Source organism: Rhodamnia argentea, chromosome 11, assembly GCF_020921035.1.
Source record: "Rhodamnia argentea isolate NSW1041297 chromosome 11, ASM2092103v1, whole genome shotgun sequence".
Lineage (NCBI taxonomy): Eukaryota > Viridiplantae > Streptophyta > Magnoliopsida > Myrtales > Myrtaceae > Rhodamnia > Rhodamnia argentea.
Window position 1 is genome coordinate 17917457 of NC_063160.1, and position 24171 is coordinate 17941627.

The window sequence follows — 24171 nt, forward strand, 5'->3', positions numbered from 1 at the left end:
ATTTTGCGAACCCATGTTATACTTTCTTTATTATTCAAGAAAGATGCTTCTAAACTAGGTTTTCCAGTTCTCCCATTTCTTCTCCGTTATTGTTGTTATTATTTCTCTGCACCCAATTGCAGCTCCAGCTAGGGTTCACCTTCATTCTTGACCTTGGAGACTGGATCCCTATATCTGGTCCCCAACAACCCCCCCAAAATGATGCAACTTGCTCTTGTACTGCAGCAATATTCAGTGATGTTCCTTGTGGAACCTCCTGAAAGTACAATCCAAAACCTTTCTTCTAATTTCCTTCTCAAGGGATTTCATCTACTGGGTATCTCTATCTGGCTAGCTACAACTCAGCTTCATATATGTCTCTTCCTCCTGAAGACCCCAACAACCGTACTCCTATAGAATCTGGGAGCTGCCCAAATCTTACCCTAGAATCACTTGATGATTTATGGCTGCTAATTCTACAAGAAACCTCGACCGGCAACAATGAGGGTCCCAGTGGAAGTGTCTTTCTTGAGCAGCAAGACCAATATTTAGCACGGACCGATCAATACCCGAGCTTTCCCGAACGTGACATCTTATTGCACCCACCAGAAATTCCTGGTGGCGCTTTGCAGAAGATTACAATCCCCGGAGAATGCAGCACATCATCATCTTTAGCAGCTGATACTGTAGAAGGAAACAATGACACGAACGTCGAGTTACTGCTTGAGTTGGCCAAGTCAAGAGAACTAGGAGTGGCCAGAAGCAGCAAATCAGTGATGAGCTCTGAAATGACTGAAATGACAATCGGGATGATCAGAGAGAATAAGAAGGAAGAGCACAATGCCAAGGAGAGCATGAGGAGGAAGAATCTCAATGCCTGCTACTGGACACTAGCTGATTTGCTCCCTCATTCTCCTTCATCCAAGGTTTCCTCCTGTAACTCCTCGTTACTCTAATTATTCTCTCTCGCTTTTTTTTTTTTTTCGGGCTCCTAGCTTAGAGCCAATTGACCCGTCTCCCTCACTACAGAGTCAAGATCGAACTCCCGACCTCCATCTTAGTCTTCTCATTTGAGAGGAGCAGCCGTTGCAGGAAATATGGAAAATGAGATTTAATGTAGGGATCATTCATTACATCTTATTCTTATTTTCTTGAGTGCGAATCAAGCAAAAGAAAGGGAGAAAAAAACATCTACTCTTGATGATGCAGAAAATATGGAAAATGAGATTTAATGTGGGGATCATTCATTACATGGATTTCTGATGAATATGTTGCTTCCCTAGCAATTTTTGGAAGACTGTTCTCGCAGCAAGAAAATCTTTTAGCACTCTCACAGTTATGACTTCACTGATTTTACCATCTTACTATGAATTAACAATGCTTATATACAATTGGAGAAGATACGGGGTGCGCCGGCTATAATTGATGGGGTACTTGAGTACATTCCAGAGATCGAGAAGGAAATCACGGAGCTAACCTCCAGAAGGAAATATGTTATCCGCGATTGATCAAAACAAGCAATTAGTTACCGAGGATACCTCTCACACAACGCCGGAAAGTAACAATGGGCGTCTGACTATTTCAGTGCATGAAATTACTAAAGGTGAACTCATCCTTCAGATATGTATGAAGAGGGACTGGCAAAATCCCCGTGTTTTCCAGTCTTTTGTGGAATTTAGAAGCCAAAGGCATTAGCATTTTGGATGCCTCCACTGTTGAAGTTCCGCATGATCGAGTCTGCTTCCATTTGAACATCCAGGTATATGCTAACTGGATAATTTCTTTCTCCGTTTGCTTGTTCTTTTCTCTTCGAAGATCAGTATGTGTTCTAGGACGAAAATGCAAATGCTATAACCCTAAGAAATGGACTCTTACTGGATTTTTCTTTCTGAGCAATACATATTAGTTTATCAAGTCAAAGCAGCCAGCATACTTCTTTTCTCTTCGAAGATCAGTATGTGTTCTAGGACGAAAATGCAAATGCTATAACCCCAAGAAATGGACTCTTACTGGATTTTTCTTTCTGAGCAATACATATTAGTTTATCAAGTCAAAGCAGCCAGCATACTCGCACTTAATAATCCTGTTCAGTCTATATCTGCAAATGTGTATATTCATAGAATTAACTGCCAGTTCCTAGAAAAATTCCATTGTTTTGATTTTCTCTTTTCTCTGTACAGATGAATGCAAGTTCATATGGATCTGATTATATCCCAATGTTCAAAGACTAGATAAGTTTCTGGTTAATTCGTGATTCTTGATTTGGGTCTATGCCATTGCGATGTCGGACAATGGTGGCACTGATCTTCCAGGCTGAACACGCTTGGAAAAGCACAAATTTTATCCTCTCCATTGTAAGTTTTACCTTTCTTTTATTCTTCATATTAACAGGTCAAACATCTAGCAAGATGCCGTCAGTTTCTTCCCTGGGAATATCTTGCAATTTTGCTTTTGATGGATCCGAGAATGTTCTGCAGTTGAGGTGACGACCAGAGAATTAGATCATCATAGGCAGAAGAGACTGACTGAGCAACACAATTAACGTATAATTTGAAAATGAACTTTTGTTAAGGACTGGGGGCACTTGTTAAAGAAAGGGATTTTAATTTCAATGCAGCGCCTCATTTGTGTTATCTGTGACCGACGATATATTGAAAATCAATAGGTTTCCTGACGAATGTCTCGGAGGCACTATTAACAGACCCTTTTGAAATTTCAATGTATTTTTGACATTTCCACGAGAAAACGAAGTGATTTACTTATTAAGCCATATTCACTCAATCCACGAGGAATTATGAGTACATGGTCTCTTCCGATGTTTTATTTCAGGGTTAGCTACACAGGCATTTCTTCCGTCGGATGATGCGAAGCGAAGACAAGTCAGCTTCATGATTTACTTATATCCAAAATATTTATGGTCCTTGTATTTGAGAACTTGACTGCACAAATTTGATTGGTCATTGCCAGTATTTCAAAAAGCATCGCTGATGACTGACTCATTCTTCCCAAATTAAATCCAGCAGTGTGGAGGTCGACAGACATTAGTTCTTGTGACCTTCAAATCCATAATGTTTTTTATGCCTGACCAGATTAAAATTGATTAGCTGTTCATTTGAAGAACTTCAATTGCAAGAAAAGAAAACGACATGAATCTCATTTAGACTAATCGAAGTAGCCGATCCGATCTCTTCACCAGTTTGCAACCACCACTAGTCAGTGTGCCTTGCTTTGGATACCTATTATCGCCTGCATTATAGACAGGATATGACCTCCACATGTTCTTCAGATTTCATGACTGAATGGAGATTGGATGCCAAAAGTAGGCCATGACATCAAAGATGGTGGGCAGTTTGGACGTTTTCTTTGAGGAAATTTGAATAGCGATACATTCTTTTGGAGAGAGAGACTGTTTGGATTGGCTCGGAGCTTGTTTTTTCCCTTTTGCCTTCCACGTTATTGTATTTATCTGTTATAGTGATGTTTGGAAGGCGTGAAGACTACTGCGCCCCAGCAGAAATCATTGACTATACGCGAAACGTTCTCACCGTAAAAATGCAAAGGGAACAGCCAAAAAAATTGGACGTGGAAGAAATGCAAAGGCAGAACACAATTTGCTTACATCATGCCATGAGAAAACAGGAAAGAGCAGACAACAGATACAGAGCACAGCATACAATCTACCAGCTAATTCAGATCCTAGACTAAGCTGGCATAAATGATGAAAGACGTCATCCAAACGGCATTCTTAACCGTTGCCATTCAAAGGCCGGCATCGAAAGAGTTCTGATCTCCACATTTTCCTTGAACTACACAAAAGATCAAGACTTAGACTCTTGATAAAACATTTTAAGTTCAACTAGCGTTTTCTTCTGTGATACAAAGCATCAAGAGAGAACGGTCTTTTGTCAGCAGAACTTTGAAATGAAGAAAACGGAGGCAATTCTGAGAAATGATTACTCCAATCGCCATGGGCATTGGCAAAATGCGAGCACCGGAGCTTGCGGCTCATCAGGAGATGGCATATAGACTGTAAATGTTACGCCCACCAATAATTTGTCACTTGCGTGGAAACTAGAACAAGATCTTTCTTTTTGTATACACAAAAAAAGAGATGTTACGCTGGCCTCAGATACACTGACGGTAAATTGTAACAAATACCCATCTAGCACACTACCAACTACCAAGCAGTGACTTCATCTTTCAACTAAGATATTTCCTCTCCTACATTGGCAAATTACCGGAACTATTCTATTTCATATTGACATATGTATGAACAAAGACAACAAAAGGAAGACATAAAAAAAAGGAAGTAAATATATAGAGTTCCTGGATATTCAAATTCCATTGAAATCATTGGCTCTCTGAGTAAACCTGCAGCATGTGAAGCCATTAAAATCACAACTTCAGCAGAGAAACTACTCGCTTCACAAGTGCAAACCCTTGTGAATGTAACTGCAGATAGAATAGCAAGTCTTCCATGCAAGACGAAGTAGAACAGCAACAGGTATGCTATGAAATTATCCTGCAAATATAAAATGCAATTGAACATCCAATATCAATGAGGATATCTATATCCCACAATTGATCATTTTGTTCACTTTCTTCTTTTTTTCTAGCTAAATTTCATTTCACATGAATGGAAGAAGACCCAAGATCAGATCTCAAGCACTGTATACGACTCTAAATTTTTTATATAAGGATATCTTCATTGCCCATATTCACCACCTAAAGGAAGAAAAGACACGGATAATGCGATATACAGATATCCAATTTAGCATCTTCCTGTCTTATAAAGTGAATTAGACTTTTGAATTGTCCAACTTCCTGTGAAGACAGAACAGGAGTACAACTATCAAGTCTGATACAACAGAGATACTGAAAGCCATATATATGTTGAAATTAGAACTATATCCTAATTGGCCCAGTCGAGCTGGAGTCTTCTTTTTCAGAGGTTGTGTGAACAACCTCTTGATAACCAGATATTCTGTGGTACATGGAATGCTACTCTTACTAGACTATATACAGAGCAGGGACCTTTTTACACCCAGTACTTTACAAAAACCAACTCTTACATTCTCATAAGGATGCCCAATGAAGAACTACTAAATCCATGCACCTTTTAAGCAGTCTAAACATCTGGTGTCGATTATTCAACTTTTTTCAACTTCTGTTACCTGAGCATGTCTCCGGTGTTCAATTTGGGCCCACTTAAGGCAGGTGATATGCTGAAAGTGTTGCCATCTCCGTAAAACGATGGGTTTCCCAGGGGAGTTGGCCTGTCTGGGATGGAAGGAACTTCAATATCTCCTTCCAACATTTTCAATGCATCCAAAATGGTTGGCCTCAGAGCCACCATAACATGAGCGCACAGTATCCCAACCTGCACAAATCTCTCCATTATGCCCTTTGGGTTCGAATTTATAGACTCTCCATCTTTCAACAGTGAAGCATCGAATGCCTCTTCGATCTTCCCAGCTTTTACCAGAGACCAGACCCAATCTGTTATCAAAAATGCCCGTGGTGATCCTGAAGAAGACAAATCAAGAGCCTTTCTCCCACACATTATTTCCAAAACAACCACTCCGAAACTATAGACATCGCTCTTTTCGGTCAACTGCCCATAAAGTGCATACTCAGGAGCCAAATAGCCATGAGTTCCGGCGACCCTGGTAGTAAGATGGGATTGTCCTTCTCTGCTTTGCTTTGCTAATCCAAAATCTGCGACTCTTGCCCTCATGTCTCCATCCAGCAAAATGTTTGTCGCTTTAATGTCTCTATGATATATTGCAGGTTTCACCCCATAGTGCAAATAAGCAAGCCCCTTTGCCACATCCAAAATAACGTTTTTCCTTTGAGGCCAGGTCAATGTCTTCTTCCCGCTTTGGTTATCAGGCGATGAGAAAATGTGATCATCAAGATTACCATTTGGCATGTAATCGTAGACAAGATATCTCTGGCCACTCATATCATCATAATCGTCATCGTCTCCGTCTACCACACAGCATCCCCTAAGTGGCACCAAATTCCTATGCTTCAAATTGCTAATAATCTCGACCTCATTGCAAAATTCAGCATCCCCCTCGAAATCAGATTCAATAATTCTCTTGACGGCTACCTCCGTCCCATCAGATAGAACTCCCTTGAAAACCACTCCGAAACCCCCCCGCCCGATGAAATTCTTATGTGAGAAGTTGTTGGTTGCTTTCTCAAGGTCGCGAATTTTGAACCAAATAGACCCTGTATTAGGCCTTGGTCTAGCCCTAGACCCTGATTCCTCCGGGTCAAGACTAAATTCTGCATTAGCACCCTGAACTCTCCTCTTCCTCTTCCACCTCCTATCATACCAAAAGTACAAACCCAGCAAACAAGACATGACAATGAGTGCGACACCAGCCCCAGTCAAGCCGAAAACAAGATCGGTGTGCCGTTTACTAGCCGAACTCCCACGGGTATTGATCGACAATGCCAAAACACATGACAGCACGCCAGTACTCTCAGGCCCATAAGCATTGACAATACCAGCAGCATACAGAATGGTAAAATGAAAGCAATCTGTGCTATTAGGATTATTACCACCGATAGCTATCAGCTGGGCTTGGACCTTGAAACCAGCAGCCACGCACAGGTCACAGTAGGTCAAATCATTGAGGTCGGCCTTGCAGTCTGAATCAAGAGCAGTTGACTGGCCGAGTTCCCTAACCCAGTCCTGCGTATTCTGAATGTGGGCACAGGTGTTGGGCGTGATGACGAACTGCGAAGGGTTGAGGCAGTAGGAAACAAGATTGGTGGGGAGAGAGAGAGAAGTGAGGGTGGATTGGAAGTCTTGGAGGCAAGAAATGGAGGTGTTGAGGTCAGGGAGGTTGAAGAGAGAAGTCTGTCGAAGCCTCTCAGCCAAACCAACGGCGAAGAGGGAGAGGAGGTTCTGGCAACAGGGGTTCTTAGAGGTGTCGTTGAGGGAAGGGTCGGGAGTGAAGATGGGGGGTTGGCAATTCGAAGTGTTCCAAGGGATTCTGCGCATGTAGCTGAGATCCACAGGGCATGTCGATCCGTTCGTCGTGGCGGCGGCTGCTGCGGAAGTTGGAGAGAGAGCAGAGAGAAAAAGAACTACGAAGAAGGAGGAGGAGGAGACGACGGAGACGGTAGCGGGCGACGCCGATTCGAGCTTCATTTTTGACTGCTTGGGTGTGATTCTTTTTTGCTCTTCTACTGTCGGAAAAGAGATTTTGATGAGAGATGGGAGCATCAAGGAAGGTGGTGGTGGTTCAAGGACGATGGAGACTCCGACCCCATGAACGGAGCTTCAAAAGGCATGGAGGAGAAAGGAGCACCCACCCAATCATCGTCTGGTCAAACCATTCTCCTCCAAAAAAACTTCCTGGCTGGCTGCTGACATGACACAGACGCAGTTTTAACTCTGTCGTTTTGCCGCCATCAGAGGGTGGAGTTAACGCCGTTCGTTGAATGCGGTCCAAAATTAAACCGAAAGCAGATTCTATCTGAAATACGGTTTGGTGAGTAGCCTCAGAAATAACGTATTTTACCACATTCGGCCTACCCTCAAAAAAATTCTTATAAAGTGTCCTGTTTGTGTGTCCCAACTGATTTTTTGGTTGACTTCCAGCGGTTTGACTGAGGACAGGACAAGATTGGGGAACTGGAGTGGGGTTAACGTTGTGGTCAAGGGTAAGGTTTGGATTGCTTGAGCCGGGTCAAGTATGCACGCCACGAAGACCGAGAAAGGAGGTCGAAGAAAGAATCTATCATACATTGGAGTACACGACAGGGTCATTTCCTGCTACTTGTATTTTACAGAGAGTGTTCAGTGGACCAGAAGCAGCACGCATACAGAAGGCAACACGAAAGTGCTGAGACAATGACCGAGACATGGGAAGCACTCGCTAACTAATGTGCGGATGCTTCCATACTCGAGGAAAGTAGTTCCTTTTTCCGTGCCGATTTCTCGACATTTTTGTTAATCTGCCGACTCTTTCCGGCAAATTACAAGTCATAAATTTTTATCATTTTTTACAAACTTATATTTGTCTTCTTCTTTTTTCCTCTAATATCAAAACCCCAAATTTATCTATTCCTATATTGAATTTACTAACCATTATTTGAGTGATCCGTCAAATTTTGTCCGATTAAATAATCAAATAATTTGAGTTATCAATTCTCGTTTGAGTTATTTATCATTTTCTTTTTACTGATCAAGTTACCAATGCTTGTTTGATTTTTAATTTTAAAAACTACCAACTTCACTTATCTATGGTAAAAAAGGCTTCCCTTATTTTATTTTATTTTATTTTATTTTATTTTATTTTACTGAATATCATTCCATTTATTAAAATACCTTAAATTTACTGATCATTATACGGCATTACCATCCTTTTATGTGTGAATTAAAAAGTTTTCTTCACTTAAATTGTCAACTAGTTTTGGATTACAAATTTTAATTTAAGTTACTTACCGCCATTTATTTGATTTATTTAACTTACCTCTTTTTTTCCCTTCCTTAAAAACTCTTTTTCGCAATCAAATTACCAACTAATTTTGCATTAGTTACTTTTATTTAAGTTAGTTATTAAGATCAACTTTTTCTTTCAATAACCAATTTCGCTTCTTAAAAAAAAACCCTCTGACTATTATGAACTTCTGTTTAACTTTCTACTTTCTTATCTTCAAGTTAGGTCAGTGATTTCATCTAAAGTGATTTCATCTAAGAGTTAGTAAATGGGAAGGTTTGATAAGTTATGCCAATAAAGGTCAGACAAATTAAGTTAATGAGAAATAATTGAGATGATTCTTCAACAGTTTTCGACACATACTTGTACGAAAGAGAATCCCCATTTTCAGATACGTAACAATAGAATTCTGTGCACCATAAGCTCAATTGCACAAAATGGTTCTCACCACGCTTACCCATTATATAAAAGAGTTTATGAATACTGACTAACAAAGATGAAAAATACACTAGTTCAATTACTTGACTTATTATTGACGCCTACTCTTTTGTATGAGAAACCATTTCACGTGTAGAAACTGCTTTGTTGACAAGGTTGGAAGCTACTACTTCTGATGGAAACCTATCAATTCCGTTACCATGAGATTATTTCCCTCGCTTGAAGAAGAAACAATCTGTCAATATCCTTAAGCCAATATCCATCAATAGCCTAAGAATACCGAGCGATGCAATCCAGAGTCTAAAGACGATATTAAGTAACCATGCAAGCCCAACTCAGCCCAATCTAAAACAGATGAAAGACAGACTTAGGCAAATCGCGCACCCACCTTTCCACATTAAAGGGATCCCCCTGCCTCAATATTTGCGGGGGCATGGAGAACAAAACCTCAGAGTGACGGCTATCTCATCAGAGAGTCTTTGCAAATGATACAGAAGAGAACGCTCAAAATTATTAAAAGCAACATAAATAATAAGAATTACACGAGCCAAACCCCAAAAAAAAGTAACAGTAAACCCAAAGAATCGTGAACTAAAAATTAAAAAATCAAAAGGAAAGAAATAAATTCTGGCTGAAAATTTACCATCAAGTATGTAATATTGAGCGTATTCAAAGGACCTGGAAGATGAGAAAAGATATTTAGCAAGTTTCATATTGCAAAGAACTAGCAACTAACAGAACACTATCAAATGATTGACACCCTAAACATCTAAGGTTCTGCAAACTCTTGAGTTTTTCTCTTGGTGCTTACACATGTTCCACATTCTTCTAATTAAATTTGTTGAACACATTGAGGCTCCGTTTGTTTTGCAGAATTAACTAATTTAGAAAACATTTTACTAAGAAAAATAGTTTATATCGCTTGAAATAATTAGGCAATGAAAAACTTCATTATCGACAACAATTTATGTCTAAACATTTTCGTGGACGATGAAAATATTTTTTAGTTCATTCAATTTTATAAGTGATATGAGCAATCATTTTAGAAAAATATCTTTCAAATCATTCATTTTTCGCGAAATAAATGGAGCCTTAGTGACACCAATTTTCCCAATATATACCAACTGGAAAGTACATGTTACTCTAAAAACTCACACAGCAAACCCTCACTATGATGGTGACCCGGATTTAAAAAAAAAGCCTCGTCATTGAACTTCCTACATAAGCAAAATGATCATATGCTACCAGGAAAAAAAAAGGACGGGCCTGCTTCGTGTGTCAGCATATAGAACATATAGCCACAGCTGAAGGAAACTTTGCCCGACAAAAAATGTCATACCTGGTGTACGTCAGTCAAATTGACGATTCCCAAGTGCTCCCAGCTTCAAATAGTCAGGCACAATGTACACCATGGACTGCAAATTCCCGGTAGCAGAAATTAATAGGTGACTGGTACTTCCAAGCAATGTTAACTTGCAGTGGACAAGGCAGACAGGGCATTAGCATGTTGTGGGGACAAGTTGCTCAGAATTGGTTGTATTTGTTGGCCGTATAGTGTAATCAGGTGAGAAAAAGCCCTGCCAATTTGGGCTTTGACTTCAGCGGTTTCACTCGGAGACACGGCCACTTCAGCAAACAGTCTAACCAAATCAGGCACTAGAGCAAGGACCTGTAAGTGAGAGGAAAGCAAAACCAAAAAAAGGACGGATTAACTTGATCAACCAAGTCTGACCAACAAAAAAAATGACAACCAAGAAGATTATAGACAAGAAGCCGCTTAGCATCAGTACCAGAGAACTTGCTATTTACCTGAGGATTTGATGACAAGACCAGAGTACACACACAACCATAGACGGCCACGGATTCCTCATGATCCTCCTTCAAAGGAAGAACTTTCAAGAAAACAGGGAGGACCTGAAACAAGTTTTACAGTGATAAGCAGATCCGAAAAAGAATGACATGGCATACTATTATTTGAGATTGACCAAACCAGGACATTAACCTGATTTAAGGGGATGGACTCAGGGTGCACCATTATCATCCTTGCTATTGCACCAGCTGCATTGTCACTCACGGCATCATCAGGCTCTGACTCTCCAAACAATGGGTAGATTGTCCTCAATATATCTCCATAGTATCTATTGTTTATTTCAGGAAAGCAAAGAAAGCACATGCAGATTACAAGAGAGAAAACCAATGCTGAAAGAGTTCTTACTTAACTTTGTCTTCTAACAAAGATTGTGCGTTTGTCAGCATTAGCCAACTGCTCCCAGAAAGTATCTCAATGGCAGGCAACAAGGATGAAGAAAAGAGAAAGCATATGCTTTGCTTGTAAAGTCAGGCCATTTGACGGGAAGAAAATCTAAAAGACAATTGGCTAAAGTAGGGTGCCATCTTTGTCCATCGCGGGACACGATAATCCCCACCATTAAAGTCACTGCCAACTAAGAGAGAACTGCAATTATTCAAGTTGACTTGTGCAATTGAATAACACAGGAGGTCAGCAGATTAAGATGCATGGTTCAAATTGACTTGCAAAGGTAACTCAAGCGAATAACTACAACATAAGAAGAAGGCATCTGAAGCCTAATTTATGCTGTCATGCATCGATTTCAAATGCCTGCTGATTAATAGGGCACATGTAATTGCAAACAAAGGATACTTTAAAGTTGGTTCACCTCCATTTTTACACAATTCACCAACGCAGAAAGCAGCATTTCTCCTGTTAGTTGCCTCAGAAGATAACAGCTCTTCGAGAACCAAGGGCATTATCCTCTGACATATGAGAAAGTCCATATGAAACTTTCAGATAGTATTTTGATCAGTGGAAAATCTCATCTCTACTCAAATACGATCTTTATCTAAGATTATTACATCAACATAGCTGGCAATAGGAGCACCCATATTCTGAGCAACCTCAGCAAGGCATGCGACCACCATAGTCCGATCCTGCGGAGGGTGTGAAGCTTTCTGCATTTGGTAAGGAATAAATTAGTGATAAAACAAGAACATCTCATCATGGAAACTACTTTATCAGACTTAATGCAGAAAGCCTCTTAATGATCCACTCACCGCAAATTTCATCAAAGGCTCAAATAGCTTTGAGAAGATAGGTGCATAATGAGAACCCATTGCCTTAGCAAATGCAGGAAGGAGGTCAGATACAGCATCCATCAGCACTTCATCGTGTTCAGCTTCATCATCATCAATTTCACTGTCTGACCCTATCTGTTGACAAGGTGCTTCCTTGCGAAGCAATACTAATGTCGCATCAACTATTTGAGGCACATCTGTGATCACAACATTGGGATCAGGATGCTTGATTTGCTATTGAAAAGACAAGAGATCCTTCAATAAGTACACCAAATAATGATAGATAATATATGATTCTTACATTTCTCGACAGCCACGTAGCCACACTCCTTGATAATATCAGCTGTGCTAGTACAAGCATGAGCTACAACTTCTTTGTCATCATCTCCAGTCATCGTCTTGATATAGATATTCATCACAGTATCTGCACTAAGAGATTGGTTATATTCATCACAGAACATGGATTAAAAGATTAGACCAGCTACTCAGTCATGTCCTCACCAAGAATTTCCCTTATTTTGTCCGAGCCTTCCTGCATAAGAAGAAAGCCAGTCATATATAGCAGTACCCAGCACAATGAGATAGTTTAATAAGTTGCGAATGACATTAATGACGTTAGCATCAGGTTCAACAAAGAACTGCAGAAGAAATTTCAGAAACATTGACATCTGAGCAAATACAGTATACAAAACTGATGAAAACCTCAACAGAAGTACAAAGGCAACTCACAGGATCTAGATAGCCATCAATCTGGCTATAAAAGAAATTGAAAAACAGATAATCAAACAATAGGAGGAGATCATGAACAATTTGATATTTTGGTGTCTGAAACGAGTAATGATCAGTAAAGCTTGCCTTCTTACTTAATGTATTTTAACATGGTTCCAAGCAGAATACCAATTGTTGGTTTTGCAAACAAATATGCCACATGTAACACCAAAGCGAGGAGGAAAAGGATAAATTTGCAGACGGAAGGAAGTTCAGTCCAAACTCACAGCGTGACTTTGGAAGATTGCCTGGGCTGCTGTCAAAATATCTGCAGCAAAGGTTGATCAAATATGAGCAAAACTGAAACAGAGATTACAAGGCCAACCAGCCAGAGAGAGCTGACAAAGTATACATTAATTACACAGAGAACTGGAACTACATCTAAAATTGCTTTTTGCCATAATTTCCTGGAACTAGAGCTTTGATCAAATTGATAGTCTCACTTCTCAATGAGCAACATTTCCATGAACGACATTGAGATTAGAACTCAAAGAAATGATACTGTGGGGTTAGTACTTCACTGAAACAGAAAAGTCTTGTGACAAGTACAGAACAAAAAGCAGTGATAAAATCTTAAAGGGAAAAAAGAGAAGTGAACAGGGACAAAAGAAATTGATTTCTTGTAACATTACATGTTCACTAATACATTTCTTTAGCAGTAAGCCAGAGAAAAGTATGGGACCCACCCTGCCAGTTTTCCCTCTTATCCCTTTAAGCAGGTTTCCACCAAGAGGAGAGTAATAAATTGTAAAGAGTATGTGCACAATGCTGATACTTGCATCAAGAAAGTTTTTAAAGTGAGATTGAACAACCTTTAGTAGCATCCTCAGGAAAACTATCAAGCATCACCCAGTCATCAAGGTTATAAATGAGTGAGCGCCAAAAGACTTCATAAAAAGCTTCAAGCCAATCTAGCAATAGATAAACCCTTTTATTTACTTATCCTTGTAATATAAAAAAGTCTACAGACACTAATGTCCCTCAGGAACAGTGCCATGAAGATGGTAATAATGAAAAAAGTGATTGTGAAAAGCATCAAGTTAGCCATGGTGATGGTAAGGGGAAGCCTAAAATATCGAATCACAATCATGGCATCGTATGGTGATAACTCCATTTCCAGAAGACTGCAGGCTTGCGAACATATCAAAAGAGCAATATAAGATGAATATATGACAGGAAGGTGTAAAGCAAGCGCAAAAGAAAAAAAGAAGATAAATAGAAAACTTGTGATGCATGGCAATAGGGACCCACGTTGCAGAGCAATAACTGCCTGCAGTCGAACATCTTCATGAAAATACCCTGAATGCTTCACCATTATTCGTAAAGATTCCTCCAAGTATCTATACGGTATCAGAAATTAAAGAAGCCAAGAATGATGTCCCAATGCACACGCACACACAACCCCCCACCCCCAACATACACACGTGCATGCACTCGAACAGCCCTTACCAGGACTGCAAACTTGATTATTAATAAAAATTTCATAGATTTGCTGTTTTGGATAAATATACATTGCTTCTTCTTTTTTAACTTGAAAAGAGAACTCTGTTTTTTTTTTTGCCATGACTGAAAAGAAAGGGTAATTATTATATCAAATACAATTTTGTTTGTGTTGCAATTATCTTTTATAGCTTTAAAAAAATTTCAGTTGGACTCTTAACCATCAGGGCAATTTGATGAAAAATGCATAGAAATAGCTTCCCAAAGTACTTCTTTAAGAAATGCAGTGTCGGCAAAATTGAAAGAATTTTCGAGAACATGTAATATTATGGTATTTTGGCAAAAAGTTAATCGAGGCAATTGCCCCACATGGATTAAGTCGGATCCGTCCCAGGTAAGAAGGGTAAACGGCTAAGTAAAAGTAACAAAATCATAATGGATACTGCGAATAGGAACCCTTTGTATGCAGGGCAAACAAACCCAGAGCTTGAGTTGCAGCTGCCTTTTCATCCAATACTCCTGTTCTTATACTGATGTTTCTCACTCTAGGCTCATCATGAGCTTCATCATCAGATGATACATCACCAATTCCACCCATATTATCATCATCAGAATCTTCAATATCGACAGCTGAACCATCATCAAGATTGCAGGAAGCGAAAGCTAGGGGCACAACATGAGGAAGATACTGTTCAAAACATAAATTCCAAAATAAGCAAAAGATCTCAATAATACGCACGAGAAAGTTTGATGCAGCTACAAAGAACTTCTACCTTAATGAAACCATCATCCAGAATTTCAGCCACATTGCTGAAAAATCCATGGGTATACTCCCGAAGTTCGCTGAATTCCAGTCCAAAACCCTGCATAAGTGATGCAGATGTTCATGTTCACTAAAATAGAAGGCAATGCTTTCCAATTGGAAAAAGGCTAGGTAATTACAGAAATTGCCGCTTCTACATAAGGAGAAAGAATTGGTTCCATCCTTGTTCTCCCAACAGACATGGCCACTATTCCAACAAGTTCAGTAGCCCTGGCCCGGGAACGAAGATCTTCATCACTGGTAAGCACCATGAATGTTTTCATCAACTCCAGAACTCTTTCAGCATATGGCATAAAGGCTTGCTCTGCAGCGGCAGCAACAGAGCCAATGGCAGACTGCAAAAAAGTGAGAAAAGTAAATAGCGAGGTTAGGCTTTGTGATGCAAGAAAAGGCTAAAGAACCACAAAAGGGAATTATATACCATGCAAGTCTCCTGCAAATTACGTGAACTACTTTGAAGGGATGCCAGAAGTTTATTCATCAAAGGATCAAGAAAAGGATGAATTTCTTCCCCCATATTCTCACAAAATGCTGCCAAGGCGTAGTATGATTTTTCCTGCACACCGAGAATAATTTTTCAACGCTATGTCGAAATTCCAAAAGAATTTTACCTAGAATCAGAAATTTTTCGATCATTCACCTTTACTTCATCAGATGCATCCTCGAGGGCATTTAAGATACAAGGAAGAACACTTCCATAATAAGCGGTGATCTCAGGTTGCAAATGCTCGGCAAACTGCCCTAATGCAAAGGATGCAGCCCCTCTAACCATTTGTTCTTGATCCCGCAGAGCCACCAAGACAATGTGAAGAGCAGGCTCCAACTTATCTTTCATCAAGTGCGAACAGCCCTCTGAAATAACACCTAAAGCTGTGACAGAAGCTTCCCGAAATTTTGGATTGCTATTTTGGCTGCTCACAGAAGCAAATTCAAACACGGGGGGCAAAATATGCTTTGGAATGTTGACAGCAATAGTGTCAATAACTTCTGCAGCAGCTCTATCAGGCGATAGATCATCGTCTTCATCTCCACTTGTAGATTGGGCAAGTAGCGGACACATCACTTGCAATATCGGGTTGACCAGTTTATGTTTCTTAAGGGAGTTAGATTTGTACTTAGCAAGCCAAGAAATTATCTGAAGAGCCTGATAACAAAGAGAAAAAGGAAAATAAGCAAAGGCTCCAAAGATCAAAAGAAGTACTTGCCGTCAACTTATCACTGTGAAAGTTGCAGCCCAGTGACAAAAGTTGCATAAACCAGAGGGACCAAGAGAATATTAAATTTAGGAAATAAGACTCCTCCCTTTACCTGATGTCGGGTACTGGGTTCCAGATTTTGATTTGAGCAAACTTCAAGAGAGAATTGAACAATGGATTTCACAGAATCTCCAAGAAGAGGGGTGCGAGATTCAATCAACTCATCAAATATTTCAAAGGCAATAACAGCAACATCCTCCTCACCAATAGCAAGGCATTGTCTTGATACATTCAAAATGCTAGGAATAAATTCTCGAAACTTTACCTGCATAACAAACCCACATCCTTATACACAAGGTAGATAACAAAATAAAACCATTATAAAACACAACCCTAATCCCAAATTGTTCAGAGCATTTACTGAGTAACTTTTTGATGTCAAACTAAGAGCTAGAGTGCCATATGCATAAACTGGCAAGTGAGATGCATTAAGAATCATTCCTTTTGCCTTAAATATCTAAATTCCCTTCGTGTTTCAATCGTGCAAGGGTCAAGGCATTCCCAAAGGAAATTATCCTAAGAGAATAGGACCCCTAATTCCCCATAGAGAGACCAAGTCATCTGAGCAAGAAGACCACAAAATTCCCACCAGGGAATATCTTATCTCAGCCCTTCCCAAACCCACAAAAATAAAACATTCAATGGTGTAACAAGTGCTAAAGGATATGTGTCCGTCTCATGGATAATTAGTAAAGGAAATTTTCAGGTAGAGTCCTTCTTTGAGTATTGACTGCCAAGTAAAGATAGCAAATCAAGAACATGCCACCACAATTATGGATTAGAATGCTTACTTCATCACAAGAGTGCAACAAGAACTAGGGTGCCTCAATGATTGAGACTCTTAGCACCAAAACCTTGTTATATAGTTCAAAATGCAACAGAATAACAGCCCGGAAAAATAGTTTTTGCCAAGTCACCTCCTTTTTCCCTTTGGGTTAATCAAAATACATTTAAGAGCTGAAAGTGCAAATGCATTAGTAAATGCCAACTAGGTAAGTGACAGATCCTCAAGCGACGATGTGAAACGGATTCAAAAATCAATTTGACAATACAATAATAAAATCTTGCACAAGCTGAGTTCGAAAAAATCATTTGCTTCATTGATTCCCTGTATTTCGCAGGTGTGAGACTACATTGAAGCAATCTTTCTGGGCTTTTTGATACAGCAGCATAACGGCACTCTACTAAAACGAATTTCCATAAGACCAACAGTAACAAGCACTCACCACTTCATCTCCATCACCAATGCACTCCAGGAAAGACCCAACTGCCCTAGAAAAGTTAATCAGACAGATACATACTTAGAAATATGTAGAGGACAACATCCAATAATATAAAAGAAGTAAAAGGAATAGAACTCTGAAAAATTTATTACTTAAGGGCAGCAACTCTAACACGGTTGCTAGTCTCATCTTGGAGGCACTTGAGTAAAAGAGTCTTAAGATCAGTGAAATGTGGTCGAAATGTGCTCCCAATGGTTTCAGTCAAAGAGCTGAAAAGGATCAAGGCGACCTTTAATCACCAGATAAAAGAACTTAGTAGTTAGTGAAAAATTCAATCATATAGTATACAAGCAACAACTATTACAATGAAAAAAGACAGAAGGCTCCTTCAAGTGTAACTAAGATTCTCCGGAAAAGAGAGCAGCATGGTTTAGGTAGGGCAAATAAAGGACTTTATACTTCAAGTGTAACTAAGATTCTTCGGAAACGAGAGCAGCATGGTTTAGGTAGGGCAAATAAAGGACTTTATACTTGATTTAAACCTTTGGAGGCCCGCCATAAAGAGTTCAATTTTCGAAGAGTATCTATATTATTTGTCATGATGCTTTTTTCCCAGTGTCTCTAGGCATTCAGTCCATATCCATCTTGTTCAATTTTAGCTTTCGGCAGAATGCAGCTTGAGCAAGAAAAATTGTAAACAAATCACAAAGTACATGCTCATGAAACCATACGAACAGAACGCTTGGGATTCAAAAAGCTTTAGCCTGACTTACTTCTCTATGGTCTTCTTGTGTACTTTGACTGCACTGGAACAAGAAAGGCAACAAATCAGGCCATTCCCCTGCTGGAACTGCATATTTTGCGACGACACTTACTACATTGGCACTAGCTCGCCTCACTGGTGGGCTAAAACAGAAAACCAAAATCAAACATTAACATTACTCTCTCGCCCAGGGAAAAAAAAGAATACTAAAATCAAGGAAAATGAATAATCATGTCACCAACCTATCTGGCAGAAAAGATAAATACTGCGCGCATCCTAATATTTACATTCATTCATATGATCAATGCAAGGAAAAACAGATAAAATTCACTGCAGAACCGACAGCTAGGAGTATCAGAATGATCAGATGAGTGAGACCGCCGGAAAAAGTGAAAAAAGAAAGAAAGATGGTAAACCCGAATTGTCCTGACATATGACTGCCACATCAGTTGACAATGGACAGTTGCAGCTGCATAATAAATTGAAAGCTAACACATTCCGAAGTACCAATGAAGCTCCAGACCAGTGGGACCTTATAGAAAAGAAGTGATGAAAAGAAGGCGTGATTTGAAAACCTTGATGATTGCAATAGATTATTGCTAACCAAGTCCACAGTGGACGATCATAACAGCAGCGGATTAACTGCACAAATTTGTATATAACGATAGAAGGTACAGTTTGTTGTAGCTTAATTTACGAACTTCACGTTCGGCAGAGATGGCTGGTACTCTAAGCGGAAGGGATGGTAATAGTAATTAAGCGGTTAACTACAATTGAGTAGGATTGCTCTAGCCAGGATCAAAACTACGAAAAATCACAGAAGATCACATCGCATCGAGATGGAGAACCAACCTGTGCTCCACGGTGATGCTCTCGATGAGGGACTGCTTGACAAGGTGCTTGAGCTGAGGGGAGAGCTTGGACCAGTGGCCGGTGATCTTCTTGCGGAGGAGGACGGCGGCGAGCTGGCGGACGTTAGGGGTCTTGGCGGTGCGGAGGTGCTGGACAAGGGCGGGAACCACCTGCGGATCCTTGGCCAGCCGCTTTATCTGCTCCTCCGCCTGCCGCCGAGCGTCGTTGTCCGGCATCAGGAATTGGATTAGCAATAGCTCCAAGGATTGCGCCATTTCCCACTGAACTTGAAGAAAGCGGTGTTCGTCCTCTGAAATGGGGGGGAGAGACAGAGGAAGCGGCAAGGGTTTTTGTGCCTGCGTGGGTTTTGCTTTGAGTGGAAGTGAAGTGCGGAGGCTTTTATAGTGCGTCTCTGTGGGCGCATGTGAATTCGTGAGAATTGACTACGACCAGTGTCGGATCTGCGCGCGAGTCGTTGACTGTCGCGGAGACTGAATGGGCCGGGTTTAAGGTACACCGGTTGGCCCGATAAAGGCTACCTTGTAGTCCAACTAAAAGACAGCCCGATTGTGCCCTTGTCGGGCCGGGTACGGCGGCGGGTCGCGCTCCGGGTTGAAAGGATAATAAATCAAAGGGTTATTATCGGGAAAAACTCTAAACTAATACACATGTAATAAATTTACCTCAAATTATTTTTTTGATCACGGAAAACTCCAAATTGGTATACCTTTAACAAATTTACCTTAAACTATTTTTTTGACCATCAAAAACCCTAAATCGGTATATCCGTGACAAATTTACCCTAAATTAATTCTTTTGACCATGAAATACCCTAAAATGGTACACTTGTGACGAATTTACCCTACATTAAATTGATTTAATATCACAAAAAATTTCAAATTGATAAACTTGTAACAAACAAAGGGCAAACACCCCAAAATGGTATTCTTATCAACTGTCAAGTGTCATCCAACTTAGCAGTTTGACAATTAAATTTATCAAAAATTAACGGAAGGTAAATTTGTCATAGGTGTACCATTTTGGGGTAAATTTTTCACAAGTGTATCAATTTAGATTTTTTGTAATTAAAAAAAATAGTTTTAGATAAATTTGTCGCAGGTGTATCGATCTGGGGTTTTCTATGGTATTAACCATAAATAAAAGTCGTGTACTAAAACTTGATTGCGCCTATAGTTTTTTGAAAAATTCCAAAAAAGGGCCCGAGTCCTCTCATTTTTTTAAATAATGGCCCCAAGTAAACCTTACTTCGAATAAAGGCCTAAAATGGCATAATATGTTTCAAAAAATGGCTTGAAGTGGCTATAGAGTTTCGAAAAAGGGCCTCACCTAAAGGGCAATTTCGTCATTTTATTTATTTTTTTCTCTTTTCTGGTTTTTAAAAATGAAAAAAAAAAAAAGAAGGAAAAACAGCCATATTGGCGAGAGGGCTACCCCTCCCTCCCGCGATGGTCGGCCCACCGTTGGTGGGGGATCGGTGAGAGAGGCGAAGACCGACAGGGTTGCCGGCGCCTCCGTGAGGGCCGGCGACCTTGCCAACCAGAGGTCGGGAGAGGGTCGGGCCCTCTCTCGGATCTAGGCAAGGGTTAGCGACCCTCGCCCGGGACCGGGCAAGCGGGGGTCGGCGACCCCCCCGCCCGATATGGGAGAGGGCCGATTTGGTGAGGGTTAACAGGCCTTCGCCTCTGGTTGACGAGGTTGCCGGCCTATGCCGATGCGCCATCGACCCTACCCGCCTTCACTACCCCCCTCCCCGGGTGGTGGGGCAGTGGCCATAAGCGGCAGTCTCCTGTCTCTGTATACTTTTTTTGTTAAATTTTAAAGAAACATAAAAAATAAAAAAGAAAAAAAATCAAATATAGAAAAAGATAGAAATGCCCTTGAAATTAGGTTCTTTTTTGAAATTTCATCGTTACTTTAGGCCCTTATTTGAAATAACGTTCACTTTAGACCATTGTTTGAAAAAGTAAGGGCACTTCGTGCCATTATTTGATAAAACGAGAGGACTTCAGGCCCTTTTTGAAAATTTCCCTAGTTTTCCCCTAGCTCTATTGAGTATTTAATTAAGTGTACCAATGGGTTTTAGCCGTGAAAATTAATGCTTCAAAATATTATTATAAAAATTGCTGTGAAAATACTAACCCTACGTATCAATCAAGATAAATGGACAGAAATGAAGAGAAATAATGAGTTAGAATATGTGATTACTAACTTCCATTAGGAAATATGGTCATAGAAGTAAATAAAGAGGTGTTAAAGTCTAGAAATTGCAAATCACATCTCATAAACTCAAAACTACTTACTTTATCAATGAAAACTACATAAAGTAGATTTGGGCGCCTAATCTTAAACTCTGAATCATATTTATCGTCAAGAAAAAAAGAAGTTCATCATATAATCGATTATCTTATTCGCCTTATATAAAATCAATGCTTTGATTGAATATTCACAATCCTAATAAGGTTACGATGAATGTGAATCATCAAAACATCCTTTTTATCCATCACTGTTGTTTGCAGGTTGATCAGGCATCTAGAATCCAAGTTTCTAGAACCCAAATCTACCCATGCTTCAAAACCAAATAAAGAGTTGAAAAAGCATAGGTGATGGCTACAAGCTTTTTGAAGCCTTACCACTCGGATTGTGCCTAGACGGCCCGTCGGAATTTAGCTTCACCCATCTACAAGGAGAGCATCCAAGCCAATAACCCCCACAGAATAATCCGAAGTGAAATTAGCCAACACTCCTCATTTAACCTTCTGAACATGCCTTCAACCTCTCTAGTATAAGTAATTTCTCGATGTTGAAGGGTAACTTCTCATTAGGGGTGACCACGATCCAAGTTGGTTTGGTTCCCTTAGGTTTTGGGAACCAAATCAACAGTCCCAGTTCTCAATTTTCAAAATTAAGAACTGAATTCAAGGTACTTGGGGTTTGTCTCGGTTCCCAAGCGGTCCAATGGAACCGATAAAATGAAATAAAAGGGAAATATATTTAAAAAAGGGACTTATTGACATTCGCATATCTACTTACAATATTTTCATGATTCACATGGGGATGTCCATGTCACAGTGACCATCGAATACAATATTTGATATTGTACGGAGTTATATGAATCTCATTTCTACATACAATATTGTACTTAATAAGAAAACATTTAATCGAAAAAAAATTTCTCCTGTGCACATCTCTTTCTTTGTCTAGAATCTCATTTCTATGCATATTAATTGTACTTAAAAAATAAAGAATAAATAAAATAAAATTTTGTCAATCCGGATGAGCGGTCCATCGGTCCGATTCCCCTCTAGAACTAGGAATCGGACCGTCCGAACACTGTTTCTACCTTTAAGAATCGGAAACCGAACCGATGACCTCTAAAACCGACTATTAGATTATGTCGATCCATCTTACCGACCCTCACTTCCCATGTAAAAAATGCAAGATAAATATGCTAGAACTTAGTTTATACCATGCGTACTCTTTAACTTTAAATATGGTAGAGTAGGAACTGCAATCAAATAGCTGGCTTAGCCAGAATCTCATCATTGACTGGAGAGCCATCACGTAGAAAGAGTTCCTTCTTTTTAAGCTACATCATGTACCGCTTTTGAAGACAAATTTTGAGAGAAAACTAAACTGGCACACGGAAACTCAAAATCCGGGTCAACAATGGGGCGACGGTGGCCCACCGATTTAAGTTTTATTAGCGCGTTTTTTTTTTTTTTTGGAGATCGTGTATAAAATTTTGGAAAATTTTTAAATAAAAGCTTGAAATACTTTTATTTTATCAAAAAAGAGCTTGAAGTGAATTTTATTTCAAAGAAAGACCGGAAGTGCTCTAATTATTTTAAGGAAGGGCCCGATCAAATACATTTTCGTTATTTACTTTTTACTTTTTTCTCTTTTCTTTTATATTTTTCCCATTTCTTTTTTCCCATTTTTTCCCCTTCCTTCTCATCGATGGCCGATCCCAAGCAATTGCCGGACACCGACGAGGTTGGCAAGGCCTCGTGGATGGAGGCCAGACAGCCTTGCCCCTCTCTGTCGTCTCGCCATGCTCAATCTGCACCGCACACGTCTGCCTCTGCACAACCAAATAGAACCAACAATGCGATCAGAACACACATAGAAACCGCGAAACCATGGCCCCCGAAAGCAAACGGCAACGAAAATCGCAGAGAGAGGGTTGGAGGGAGGGGGAAATTCCGATCTAGTTGGGGCTGAGGATGCCAAACTGGACCAACCGAACCTTGCCAACCTCCCCGAAGAGAAAGGAAGTCAATTATCCATGGTCGATCCGACTTCGCCACACGAACACCTAAGGTTTTACAGTAGTCCTAAAAACTCGAACTGAAGAATTGAGGGTCCGATAAAATTCGAGTTCCGATTAATTCGTTCTCGACCTTTTCTCTCTTTAAATTTTGGCAATTGCAATTAAAAGAAGAGGAAGAAGCAGCAGAGGGTGCCCAGATCTGCCCTTGTAGGAACTCTCCGCGTCGGCGAGGGCAGCCCTTTGCCCTCGCCATGAAAATATATGAAATTTGAGGGATCATTTCCAAAAGAATTCTCCAAGACTTGGAGAAGCTGTGAGTTCTTTCTGTAAAGTTCCATCCGAAGAGACCCAGCTTGAAAGTTGGTTTTGTCTTCATTGGTCATCGCGGATGGCCGACTCGGCATTCGTCCAATTGCTTCTCAAATTTGAGTCGAACGTGGAGGCTCTGAGCCGATCGCCGTTCTCATTGGTTGAAGAACGACATTGGAAATTGAATAACAGAGGCCGATCGCCGTTCTCATTCATTTCATGTTCTTATTTGAAAAAATAAAGATAGTTTGAGTGTTTATTTGGAATTTTTCCTAAGAATTTATTCAAAAGTATAAAAATTGACTCACAAAGTATATTATACTCGTGTAATGTATTGTGGAGCTTAATTTCGTGAATATTGAGATCAATAAGTTCTACCCAATTTTAGAAAATTGAAATTGCAATGGCCACATCAAGATTTTCAATTCAGCTATGCTAATAACCAAGTACGCATATTTAATCAATCATTATTTT

General features: G+C 39.9%; 3 protein-coding genes across 6 annotated transcripts; 1 reads left to right on the forward strand and 2 right to left on the reverse strand.

Moving 5' to 3' along the window:
* The first annotated feature begins 326 nt into the window (after positions 1–326).
* LOC115747237 (protein IRON-RELATED TRANSCRIPTION FACTOR 2) lies at positions 327–2240 on the forward strand. Its single transcript, XM_048272524.1, is given in 5 exon segments — positions 327–905; positions 1377–1465; positions 1467–1635; positions 1637–1738; positions 2160–2240. Coding segments are annotated over 5 exon segments (993 nt in total). The 5' UTR covers positions 327–353.
* Positions 2241–4007: 1767 nt separating this feature from the next.
* LOC115747344 (probable receptor-like protein kinase At1g11050) lies at positions 4008–7474 on the reverse strand. Its single transcript, XM_030683476.2, has 2 exons — positions 5154–7474; positions 4008–4350 (listed from the first exon to the last, which is right to left on the reverse strand). The coding sequence occupies exons 1-2, from the start codon at positions 7220–7222 to the stop codon at positions 4314–4316; spliced, it is 2106 nt and encodes a 701-aa protein (XP_030539336.1). The 5' UTR covers positions 7223–7474; the 3' UTR covers positions 4008–4313.
* Positions 7475–9227: 1753 nt separating this feature from the next.
* LOC115747298 (importin-4) lies at positions 9228–19476 on the reverse strand. Of its 4 annotated transcripts, none has more exons than XM_030683398.2 (21): positions 19098–19476; positions 18256–18388; positions 17635–17771; positions 17486–17531; positions 16312–16524; positions 15644–16147; positions 15425–15559; positions 15123–15338; positions 14954–15043; positions 14624–14868; positions 13992–14080; positions 12968–13008; positions 12474–12504; positions 12274–12396; positions 11952–12169; positions 11754–11849; positions 11542–11654; positions 10882–11017; positions 10689–10793; positions 10219–10548; positions 9228–9557 (listed from the first exon to the last, which is right to left on the reverse strand). In XM_030683398.2, exons 1-20 carry the CDS (start codon positions 19370–19372, stop codon positions 10348–10350), a joined length of 3147 nt encoding a protein of 1048 aa, XP_030539258.1. In that variant the 5' UTR covers positions 19373–19476; the 3' UTR covers positions 9228–9557; positions 10219–10347. The 4 variants fall into 4 exon arrangements, with proteins under 4 accessions (XP_030539258.1, XP_048128295.1, XP_048128297.1 ...); XM_048272338.1 differs by having other exon boundaries at positions 12474–12507; XM_048272340.1 differs by having other exon boundaries at positions 12474–12507; positions 17635–17751; positions 19098–19236.
* Positions 19477–24171: the final 4695 nt, after the last annotated feature.

Bases quoted from the DNA above. Each gene is read 5' to 3' on its own strand.
- LOC115747344 (XM_030683476.2), bottom strand. From the start codon at position 7,222: ATGCTCCCATCTCTCATCAAAATCTCTTTTCCGACAGTAGAAGAGCAA. The intron at 4,351-5,153 runs GTAACAGAAGTT...CACATGCTGCAG, and splicing joins AACACCGGAGACATGCTCAG to GTTTACTCAGAGAGCCAATG.
- LOC115747298 (XM_048272338.1), bottom strand. From the start codon at position 19,372: ATGGCGCAATCCTTGGAGCTATTGCTAATCCAATTCCTGATGCCGGAC. The intron at 15,560-15,643 runs GTGAATGATCGA...CTCGGTGTGCAG, and splicing joins ATGCATCTGATGAAGTAAAG to GAAAAATCATACTACGCCTT. The intron at 15,044-15,122 runs GTAATTACCTAG...TCACTTATGCAG, and splicing joins ATGTAGAAGCGGCAATTTCT to GGTTTTGGACTGGAATTCAG.